Source organism: Gobio gobio (genome assembly GCF_949357685.1).
Source record: "Gobio gobio genome assembly, chromosome: 1".
Classification (NCBI taxonomy): Eukaryota; Metazoa; Chordata; class Actinopteri; order Cypriniformes; family Gobionidae; genus Gobio; species Gobio gobio.
The window spans coordinates 43,389,315-43,401,235 of NC_137097.1; the positions used below are offsets into that span (position 1 = coordinate 43,389,315).

The window sequence follows — 11,921 nt, forward strand, 5'->3', positions numbered from 1 at the left end:
ATAAAATTAGGATAATAATAATAGCCCAATAAATGTTTCTTGAGCAGAAATTCAGAAGGATCATGTGACACTGAAGAATAAATTACATTTTAAGCACGTATTAAAATACAAAACAGTTATTTTTCTATTTTAAATTGTAAAAATATTTTACAATTTAAGTTATTGTATTTTTTTTATCTGCAGCCTTGGTGGTGAGCAAAAGGTAGGCAACTCTTTCAACAACAAACTTTTGAACGGCAGTGTACATAAATAAAACTAAAGAATCAAAACAGACATCACTAATTACAAATAAACAGTCAATTATTATCAATCTATTGCGTATGCCTATTGTTTAGATGTGAGCCTATGTATTCTCTCTGCACGATAAATGACTGGAAGTACTGAAATATAATATGGTTTAAGTATATGGTTACGCCGTATGAGCAAATCAACTGCGATCACTCAAAGATGCAGGTTACCAAGGCAACGGAAGCATCATCCTCCTCCTCCAATAGTGATAGCGTGAGGGCGTGGCCTAAATCTGCCCGTCAACTTCCAAGTGCGTCAAGAAAGACGAGCTACAGAAATGAACATGTTAAAAGTCAGGCAGGCGCGTGCATCGTGCGTCTAAATCAGCAGAGACTTCGAGTTACTGAATAGAGAGAATATCAGATACATTTTTGATAGTAGGTTACAAAACTCCTCTGAGCAATAGAATCTCGTGATTCTGGTCTTAAAATAAAAAATAATAAAAACACGCCCTTTCCTCCGTCTTTCTGGAGACGTGGCTCAGGTGAGTGACACTTTTTTGAGACTATTGACAGCGCGCATAATTTAGTGGCAAATACAATTTAAAATGGTATCATTAGCTCTGGATTATGGTTTGCATGACGTCTGGAGGAATTTCCCACCGTTATCCAAGGGTTCATCTTAAAACTTGTTATTATCACGACGAGGTTAGTGGTTCTAGACCTAAACATAATGTGTTTGCACCGGCTAAAGTGGGAGTTTAAGCTTGTTAATCACCATGCAGTCAGATATAACACATTGTTTTTACAAGAGGGTGATGTTGTGCTTTCGTAAGTCTGCCAAAGACCACATGATACTTAAACACACACTGAAGGTCTTTATCTGCATAATGTGTTTGCTAAAGGCTCTCATAAGGCAAACGACTGAAATCACGTGATTATCCAGACAACAATATGAAGATATTGCAAATCCATTGGAGATGCATGCAGCTTCTTCAATGCCAATAATGTTAAATAATATTGCAATTATAGAACTAAATTAGTGTGCATTGTTCGTTATTTCATGTCTGTATAGCATGTATACACTTATTGTTATCACTATTATTATTAAAACAAATAATTTCACTATTACTTGAATGTTTCTTATAACCATTTCAAGTACTTGGCTCTCATTATATATTGAAAATGTCCGGGTCGCAATAATATTTTACATGAAGAGTGCAAATCTGCTATTCATATTTGTATAATGCATTAAATATTTAATTTGCATAAGAGGTGGAGTCTTGTACATCCCTTAAAGGTTTTCTTTCTTTCATCCCTGTGTCCCAGGCAATGGAGGGTATGCCGTTGAGCGCGGGCGGCTTGCGGACGCTGCCGTGGTACGTGGTGTGTTCTCAGGTGCTGGGGGTTGCGTGTGTGGTGATCACAGGCGTGTGGATGGGACATTACCGGGGAGGCTACGCCTGGGACGGCTCAGCACAAGAGTTTAACGTCCACCCTCTCTGTATGGTCCTCGGCCTGGTCTTCCTCTATGGAGATGGTAAGAATTATAAGTAAAGATAAAATATATTATTATTATTATCTGACTTTATTTAACTGCTGTTTGCTGAATTAAATTAATAGAAGAGGTGCAGTTCAGGAAATAGTATAAATGCTAGTTTTGACACCAAGGATACTGATATAGTTTGTCTGGGCTGAATATATGTATTTTTTCTGTAGCCCAGCAGGTGAACATGCAGTGCTACAGCTGCCTAGAAAACTAATCTTTTTTTTTTTTTTTTTTCATTTAATCATTTTTAATACCTTGATATTACTGATTAACCTAGTTTTCCTCTGCTGTGTTGGTGACTTGAACAAATGTTGCCATTATTTGAGCCATTTATCTACCCATTTATTCAGTCACTCAAACAGTTTATTTTAAACTACAAAATAATGTAATTAAAAATTTAATGAATAAAATCAAATAATTATTATATGCAATATATTAAACAAAATGTTTATATGGTAAATAATGTTCAAAAGTTTGGGGTATAAGTATACATACAAATATTAAAATAGGTTCCTCGTAATGTGTTACATATGTAGTAAAAATATTAATGATATTGTGTAAAAAATATTGTGTCTTAATGAACAAAATCTACTATATATTGTTTTGTAATACTTATTGTGGTCTAATGGTGGATGATTAATAATCAATACAGGTAATAAAAAAAATAAAAAACTTTCATAATTTTTTTTTCTCTTTTTGTATAATACTGTGTTTTGGCCAAATGTCAAATGTAGAATAGCTGGTTGCAAAGACCAAGAGATAAGATGTAATTGTCTAATAAGACATCTGTGTCTCTCAACCCTTAGGGTGTGTGTGTATGTGACTTGTAATAGAACGCACACAATACTGAACAGAAAGGGCCAGCTAATGCTATTAGAGCTATGATCTGATTTGTTTCCTGAGTTTGTGTATATATGAATCAATATGGGCTAGAATACTTTATGGTTGGTTTTCCAACTGAGATGAAGTCCTGCTGAGAGATAGTATTGTGTGGTTTTCTCTATTAATATGTAACTGCTGTAGTCATGGTTACAGTAATAATGTGGTTACAGTCGAGGTTACAGTAATCTATAATCTGATAGAATAAGAGTTCATATACACTGATCAGGCATAACATTATGACCGTTTAATATTGTGTTGGTCCCCCTTTTGCTGCCAAAAACCTGACCCTTCGAGGCATGGACTCCACTAGACCCCTGAAGGTGTGCTGTGGTATCTGGCACTAAAATGTTAGCAGCAGATCCTTTAAGTCCTGTAAGTTGCGATGTGCTGCCTCCATGGATCGGACTTGTTTGTTCAGCACATCCCACAGATGCTCGATTGGATTGTGATCTGGGGAATTTGGAGGCCAAGTCAACAACTCAAACTCGTTGTTGTGCTCCTCAAACCATTCCTGAACCATTTTTGCTTTGTGGCAGGGCGCATTATCTGCTGAAAGAGCCACAGCCACCAGGGAATACCGTTTCCATGAAAGGGTGCACATGGTCTGCAACAATGCTTATGTAGATGGTACATGTCAAAGTAACATCCACATGGATGGCAGGACCCAAAGTTTCACAGCAGAACATCGCCCAAAGCATCACACTGCCTCCGCCGGCTTGCCTTCTTCCCATAGTGCATCCTGGTGCCATGAGTTCCCCAGGTAAGCGACGCACACGCACCCGGCCATCCACGTGATGTAAAAGAAAACGTGATTCATCAGACCAGGCCACCAGTTCTGATGCTCACGTGCCCACTGTTGGCACTTTCGGCGGTGGACGGGTCAGCATGGGCACCCTGACTGTTCTGCAGCTATGCAGCCCCATATGCAACAAACTTTTATGATGCACTGTGTATTCTGACATCTTTCAATCAGAACCAGCATTGACTTCTTGAGCAATTTGAGCTACAGTAGCTCGTCTGTTTGATCGGACCACACAGGCCAGCCTTCACTCCTCACTTGCATCAATGTGCCTTGGCACTACCATGACCCTGTCGCCGGTTCACCACTGCTCCTTTCTTGGACCACTTTTGATAGATACTGACCACTGCAGACCGGGAACACCCCACAAGAGCTGCAGTTTTGGAGATGCTCTGATCCAGTCGTCTAGCCATCACAATTTGGCCCTTGTCAAACTCGCTCAAACTCCTTAAGCTTGCCCATTTTTTCTGCTTCTAGCACACAACTTTGAAGACAAAATGTTCACTTGCTGTCTAATATATCCCACCCACTAACAGGTGCCGTGATGAAAAGATAATCAGTGTTATTCACTTCACCTGTCATAATGTTATGCCTGATCGGTGTATGTTACATAAACAGACTTCTGTGCTGTTAAAGTATAATCACAGTCAATTCACGGTTCTTCCATCTGGACACTTAATAAAGCATTCAACAGAGACAGATGCTAATTGAGGTAATATCTTTAGCAGTGATCCTCTGATTCAAAGCCCTCGTTATGGCAATTTAATTAGGACATTATAGCTGAAAGGTCATTGGCCTATTAGAGGTTTAGCTGTCCCAAAAAGCACCAGTAAAAAGAGCCCAGAGGGGATCTGTCTGCTAGTACAAAGGTTAAAAAGACACATGGGAATACATCCTCGGCCTGTTATTTGACAAGTTACTGCATCTGTAGAGTTTCAAACCTGACACAGGCTGATTTTGGTGCCTTTAAGACTTCTATCTGTTACTTTATACTTGTAATACCTTTTATAATTGGCTAAACTTTTCACATATGATATAATGGCTTTATAAGAGCTTGTTCTTTCTCTACCACAGCGGTTCTGGTTTACCGTGTCTTTAGAAATGAGACTAAACGTTCTGTGAAAATTCTCCACGCTCTGCTGCATATGATGGCCCTCATCATCAGTATTGTAGGTAAGTCCAACATGTGAAGAAAAGGCAGATTACATGTACATTTGGCAGCACTGTTGTTTTGCTGGGTGTTTGTTTAATGACAGCCATTTTAGCTGCAATTCTCAACTGCTGCGGTCACAATCATTTCCCGTGACTAATGTGCAGTTTTAACCGTTAAACAAGGGGAAAACTAAAATTTCCTTCAGATAAACAGATGCATTTTATGAATCGCAAGGCTGATTTGCATTTCCAGAAGTCAACACCAATGCATGCAACATAACTGCTCTGTAGCATTCTATATATGTACTCTACCATTTAAAAGTTTGGGGTCAGTACAATTTTTTTTTAAAGGTACACTATGTAACTTTTGGCCCTCTAGGTTAAAAAGTAAAACGGCATGCATTTTGCAGAAGAACATTGTTTTGTTTATGCTTCGGCTCTGCATGACTGTGCGGATGAATATGTGACCAGTCACGGAAAGTAGGGACACAAGTCAATTCTGGGGCATTTTGAGTTATTCTGAAGATAAGTAGATTCTGAAAGTGTAGTCTCCAAGCTTTCCAACGATGTGTAAGACATGGAAATCTGATCATATTTGGAGAAGTTGTGGCCATTTGAAAGTAGGCACTCAAAAAAGCTTAATAGGGAGAAAAAGACCTCTAAACATTTTGCAGTTCTCACCTGTTGGGAGTGACAATAGGGCTCATTTATATAAGCCATACCCCCTGTAAAGCTGCATGGTTGCATAGCAACGACAGACCCAACGGGATGCATTGTGTAGCATTAGGACTTTTTGAACCGGATTCTGTGGTAACCGGGATCATTTTGGTCACTATAATCATGAAATTAAATTTTCATGCCATTTCATCTCTAGTTATGATCAACTATGATAAACTAAAATCAACTATAATTATGTGTTTTTATAGTATAATATGAAAAGTACAATTTTCTATAAGAAAAAAATATAGAATTCTATTTTTTTTAATATTTATTCTATATTTTGTTCTTTTCTCTGACATTTAAGGGTAACATAGGCCTACAAAGACTCTTTTAGGTCTAAAACAGTTTGGATAGTTGTTAATACAACGTTCCCACAGCTTGGTTAACTTCAAATTCAAGAACCTTTCAAGGACTTTACAGGTCCAGCTTTTTTTTTTTGCATTTATTTTTGGCCATATGACAGAGGTCTGATATTCTATTTGTCATATTTCTGTTTTGCATAAAACTGAAGAATATTCGGTACATCCTATACTGTATTTTAAAATGATCTGATATTAACTTTTGCATGGATTTTATTGAAAAGTGCTTAGGCTCATGTAACCAGTCTATTTTTGCCATATTTCACGGTGTGTCTGTGAAACGCTGAGGTACCGTATAGTTTTAGAAGTATAGAAGGCAAGTGAGCGCGTGAACATCATGGCAAAGTACAACACAAAGTACCTCCCACGGGAAACACTTAACGTAATGTGTAAATGCAAGTAACAAACGTAAATCAAGCATAGTCCACGAAGTGTTGGCGAAATAACACATTATCGGACCGGAGAGAATAATATGGAATTTCTTCCAGAAAACTTCTGGCACAAAATAAATTCAAGCACTTTCAAGGACCTGTATGTATGTTTATTTTCAGTCATGTCGTTGTACACAGCCCTCTCTTTCTGCACAAGGGAAAGATGATCGTGTTGCTTCTTTACTGCTTCAGACTTTCTGTCATCTGGGAGGTTCTTTGCACTTCGTATCAGCTGCTCGTTATTGCTTTGGCGCTGCCAGCAGTCAGCAGAGATCTGTGCGCGGCCAGCCACCAGGGTTGCCAGGTTTTCACAACAAAACCCACACAATTGCTACTCAAAACTAGCCCAAAACAAGCCCAATCCCGTTTCAGGGGGGCTTCTCTGGTAAAATTTCGCATTTGGGGGGTAAAATATGTGTTTTTTTGGCATGGTTGCCTACTAAAATTTGCATTCCTGGGGCTAAATATCACATAATTGGGGTCGCTTCAACCCGCGGACATGAAAAACAGCCCGTGGCAACACTGAGCCACGCTTCCCTTGGAGGGCAGGAGCAATAATAAAAGAAACACGCCTCTGTTGCATGCTAAAATCTCAGAAAAACAAGCCGATTTCAACCTCAAAGTGTACGCTTTTAAATATACTAATATTGCTATCTCAAACACGGAGAGGCTTCTTCGTGATCTCAACTAACAGATTCTGCAAAAAAGCGAAAATCACCAATTTTGAAAAAAACCCGCTTCTTTCTCATTTTGCTCGAAAGTTGTGCTGCCGACTTGTGTCCCTACTTTCCGTGACTGGTCACATATGGTTATCATACTCATAAAACATTTACTACTAGGTTTAAGAGATATAACCAGTTTAGATTGAAAGGATCTTAAGCTGACTAGCTGAAGACATTACTGAAGCTAAACCCATTAATAGACACGTTACTTCCTTGCAAATAAATTCCAGCACAGCTACCACAACCATGAAATGACTCTCACAATAGATAATGCTTTACACTGAACTCTGTTATACCCCTTTTCCACCAAGGCGGTTTGAGTGCTGGTTCGGAGCCAGAGCCTAGTTTCAAATCGGTTCTCTGTCTTTCTACACCCAAAGCACCAGCTCTGAACCAGGAAAAGTGGTTCTTAAGTAGCACCAAAACATTGCTGGTCTAGAAGTAAGAACCGCTTGCGTCAGGGGCTGGGGGTGGGGTTACCGTGACCAACAAAATGAACACAAACTTGTGACCGGCATTTTTGAAATAGCAGCTAATGGAGCTAATAGCTGCTCGATTGTAATCTCCGTCTATACAAATTACGGCGAGCTGCACGAATGCGTTGGATTCGCTGTTTTGATGCCAATGTAGGATCACAAAGCCAGGCATGTGCATCAATAGTAATGTAATGTTCGCCATTGTTGATGGAAGGCTTGTTTGAGATGCATCGGTGCTGTGCAGACTGATCGCCGTATGACGTCAATGTACAACGAGAGCATACGACTCCTTATGCTTTTGAATCGCTCTTGCAGTGTTTTGATATCATACGCTGATCAGTCTGTGCAGCGCCGATGCATCTCGAACAAGCCTGGCGTGTTTGTGTTTCCCGCTGCCTCGCTAGCGTTGTTGAGAAAGATGAGACATATACAGTGACGTAAGACCTGGCTCTGTGGTGGCTCTCAGCATGTGGAAAGGCAAACCGTTTCTTAGAAGCCTCAACAGTCGAACCAACTCCGAACTGGCACTAGCACTGGCTCTGAACTAGCACCCGGGTCATGCTGGTGGAAACATACTGAGTGCTACATATGGCAATATATCTGTTCAATAAAATACTTTACCTGTTGAGTAATAAATAATGTTGCTTTTAGAACATTTCAAATCCCTCAGTTCTTGCCATCTAATGTTGATTCTTGTTTTATTACAAGCTCTGTTGCGTTCTCTTTTTGCCAGCAGAAAAAAACATCTCCTTTGTTCTGCGTTTGTTTAAAAGGTTTGAGATGTGGCTGCTCCATGTCAACCTTTCTGACAACTAACTTCTGCCACTCCCATATGCGTCAAAGTAGCCGCAGCAACTTTTCTCTATCCTTACCATAGTGAATCAGAAAGAAGAAACAAAAAACACATTTTGGAAGAAGGTTAGAGAATGTATTTACCTATTATTTAAATTGTCAATTTTTAACAAAAACATTGCACCTTTTAGAAATGAATACTTTTATTCAGCAAGGATGCATTGAATTGATCAAAAGAGACAGAAATGACATTGGTGTTATTTGTTTGATCAAATGTATGCAGACTTTGTGTGAGTAAAAGAGACTTCTTTCAAAAACAATAATAAATAAAAAAAAACGTACTGACCCCAAACTTTTGAATGGAAGTGTAGATGGATAAGTAAATATCCACATATTTTGGTGATTTTTTTTTTTTGTGTGGTAATTTTTCAAAGATTTTCAGACATCTTAAAAGTTTACTAAAACAAAACAGATAACACCTAAAACATCAGCAATTTGATTTGAATTAATTGCAGAAAATTGTGAAGAAAAATGAAAAGTATAGAGTTTTTAACATCTCCCTCTCTCTCCTCAGGTCTTGTGGCCGCATTTGATTTCCATTCATCGGCTAAGATCTCTCACATGTATTCTCTGCACAGCTGGTGTGGCATGCTCACTTTTGTGCTGTTTTTCTTGCAGGTAATTTGCAGTTATTTCATTTTGACCAACGCAAAGGTCTATTTTGCATTTAAACATCGTCCTTCTTCCTTATTTGAACAGCTGAGCTGCTCTTTGTCATCATGACTGTTCTGTGGTTTGGAAGCACTTTGCTCTGCATTAGCAAACCCCCGTGTGGATGGTCGCATCCATTACACGGCTAACATCACTATTAACATCAGAACATTGCCATTAGTGTTTTTATTGACACCGGTAATCCAGCCAAACCTGACCTGCTAGTCCACTCATATATATATTTTTTTTTATAGAACCTTTTCATAATTTGAGGATACCTGATCCTAAAACATTTTTAAGAAGCCAACCCCCATGTCTTAGGGCTGACTAGTTCTCCTCTCCTTTCTTCCAGTGGTTACTTGGACTGGGATTTTTCCTTTTCCCATGGGCATCTGCTCAGTTGAGGAGCTGGTATCTTCCTCTGCACGTCTTCTTCGGCCTGTTGCTGCTGGTCATGTCTGTAGGATCCTGTCTGCTGGGAATCACAGAGAAATTGCTCTTCAGTATCATGTGAGTGTCAATGTATCAAACAGATATATTTTTAAAACTGATGTCACTAAGCTGAGGTAAACATTTTGAATCGGAAGAAAGGAATGAGTCACCGCGTGAATGAGTCACAGCGGAAAGGCACTTTCAATGAATATTAATGATATTTGGCTTCTTTTCTCCATCTCTCACTGTAGAGCCTCAAATGCTGGTTTTGTTCAAGATATTCATTGTGTGCCTATTTACTGCGTAACTCATGAACAGTTTATTTAAAAAAAACGATAAAATATGCTGTACAATTCATTAAAGCTGCACTATGTAACATTTTTGCAGTAAAATATCCAAAAATCACTAGGCCAGTGTTATATATTTTGTTCAGTTGAGTACTTACAAGATCCCAAATGTTTCCAACTATTTGTAAATCGTGAGAAAATTGCTATTTTACCCAAGGAACCGGGACATGTGAGAGTCGCCTGTCGATTGCGTCATATCTGCGTTACCCTCAGTTTCCGTTTTTATTTTGGAGAAACGCTTTACTCTCACTGCAGTGTGCAACGAGTGTCATAGCAGCCGTCGAGGGAATGCACAGGCATTCCCTCGATCACTTTCAACACACTCAGATGTATCTAATATGATAAACAGAGCTGCGTTACCTCATAGTCAAGACCGGAAAAGCAGAATTGGCGCCGGCGACTGTGGTATAATAAAAGTCCCGCGGCTCGCGAGGTGTGTGTTGCGTTCATCTTATTAACAATGGCTCCAGCGGCCTTGCTCAGCTCCACAACACTCTGCCCTGCTTCTGCTTCATACTACAGTAACGTTTATAATCACATCCATCCACATGATTTCTGCCCGAGTCCTATCCCGATTCTTTTCCACCAGCTGTGAGGTGAAGACCAAATCCCAAGATTCTGCGCTCAAATGTGGCGTCATCAAACTACGCCTTTGTTTTGAATAGACAACCTCTAGCGGACGGAAAAGTTACATAGTGCACCTTTAACATAAATAAACACTCGTCACAAATTTGGGTGGCTGCAGGTAGAATTCATCATGTCCAAATAATAGAATGGAAATAAATAAGAAAAGTCCCACACACTGACATAACTTGTAAAGGCCCATTCACATTGAGAACGATAAAGATATATGGGCTGTTTACACAACACCATTTTCAACTAAACTTTTTATGCGTTTTGGACGTTCATTTACACGACAACTGTGTTTTGGGGGCCTGAAAACGCAAACTTTTGAAAATGGGTTTTAAAGTGCAAGTTTTTGAAAATGATACCGTTATCGTCTCCGCGTGAACTACAAAAACTTGAATTTGTGAAAACTGTGACATCATGCACATGTGTATGATGTGTTCAGTTCTTTACAAAGTGACATCGCCAACTACTGGCCTGACACGAATACATACATAATATTTTAGTCGTTTTCGCAGAAAGTAATTTCGCATTTTGACATGTTGTCGTCTGTACATTAAAAACTTAAAGGAAAAACGTTTCCGTTTTTTTGAGCGTTGACGTGTAAACATCCAAAGTTCTAAAAATTGTTAGTCCACACCACAACTGTAACGGCACAGAGAAACGTTATCATTGGAATCACTTTCAGTATGATTTTTTTACCAGCTGATAAAACGATAAAAACATTGACAGCCAATAAGAATCCATCCTGCTGTAATGAGCTCAAGCATTTAAAGCGGCAGACAACAAAACAGCAGCACATGCTTAGAATAAACAGAATGGTATCGTCCGCTGGTGTATTTATCATTACAGTTAAACATTCTTGATGTGAATGTGCCATAAGAAACAGTGTTTCAGTTGAAGCTTGTGTTATTTAAGATTTGCAAGCTACAAGAGTGTTTTTCCATTCATTAACCAGTAAACATTTTATGGCACTTTTTCTGTTCTCAGGCCAACTTACTCCAAGTTTGCTGCCGAGGGGGTCCTGGCAAATATTCTAGGCTTGTTGCTGGTGTGCTTTGGGGTCGTGGTGGGTTACGTGGTGACGAGAGACGATTTTAGGCGACCGCCGAATCCTGAAGAGGAGGCCCTATCCGTGCACTTTAAGACCCTGTCGGAAGGAGAAATCCCCAGTTCTCCTTAATGTCTTAATATACTCCAACAACTACCTTTAAGCACTTTCTACCAATGTCCTAGCAAACCTGTCCACCAGTTCCTTCATTTGCAGTCTTCGTATTATTTGTATTTGACACCCCCTTGTCATATGAAGATTAAGGCAGGATTAAATTACCACCATGTAATTGTGCCAAACCAAATTAATACGAAAGGAATATTAGAGTTGTATATATTGATATATTGTGTTTAAATGCATTCGATCATTTAAAATATCAGGATGTACTTTCTTGTGCCTTAGAATTTATTTGACCAGACTGTACTAAAAAACTGAAATACGCAGACACAGCAGCAAATGTTTTCTCACAGGTTTGAACAGCAAGTTTGTTTTACATTACTTAAAACTACATAACTTAATATTATACGCAAAAAACCTGCATTACGCCATATTTATATGAAAATATTGAATGTCTCTTCCTGTATAAATGACTGAAAAATACTTGCGGATTAAGGCTGAAATTAGTAACATTTCAATTTGTTATC

At 39.0% G+C, this 11,921-nt stretch overlaps 1 protein-coding gene across 1 annotated transcript; it reads left to right on the forward strand.

Annotated features, from left to right (window-relative positions):
- The first annotated feature begins 528 nt into the window (after positions 1–528).
- Positions 529–11,921, forward strand: cyb561 (cytochrome b561). Its single transcript, XM_079845922.1, has 6 exons — positions 529–772; positions 1,557–1,767; positions 4,532–4,630; positions 8,684–8,787; positions 9,173–9,330; positions 11,217–11,921. The coding sequence occupies exons 2-6, from the start codon at positions 1,560–1,562 to the stop codon at positions 11,407–11,409; spliced, it is 762 nt and encodes a 253-aa protein (XP_079702048.1). The 5' UTR covers positions 529–772; positions 1,557–1,559; the 3' UTR covers positions 11,410–11,921.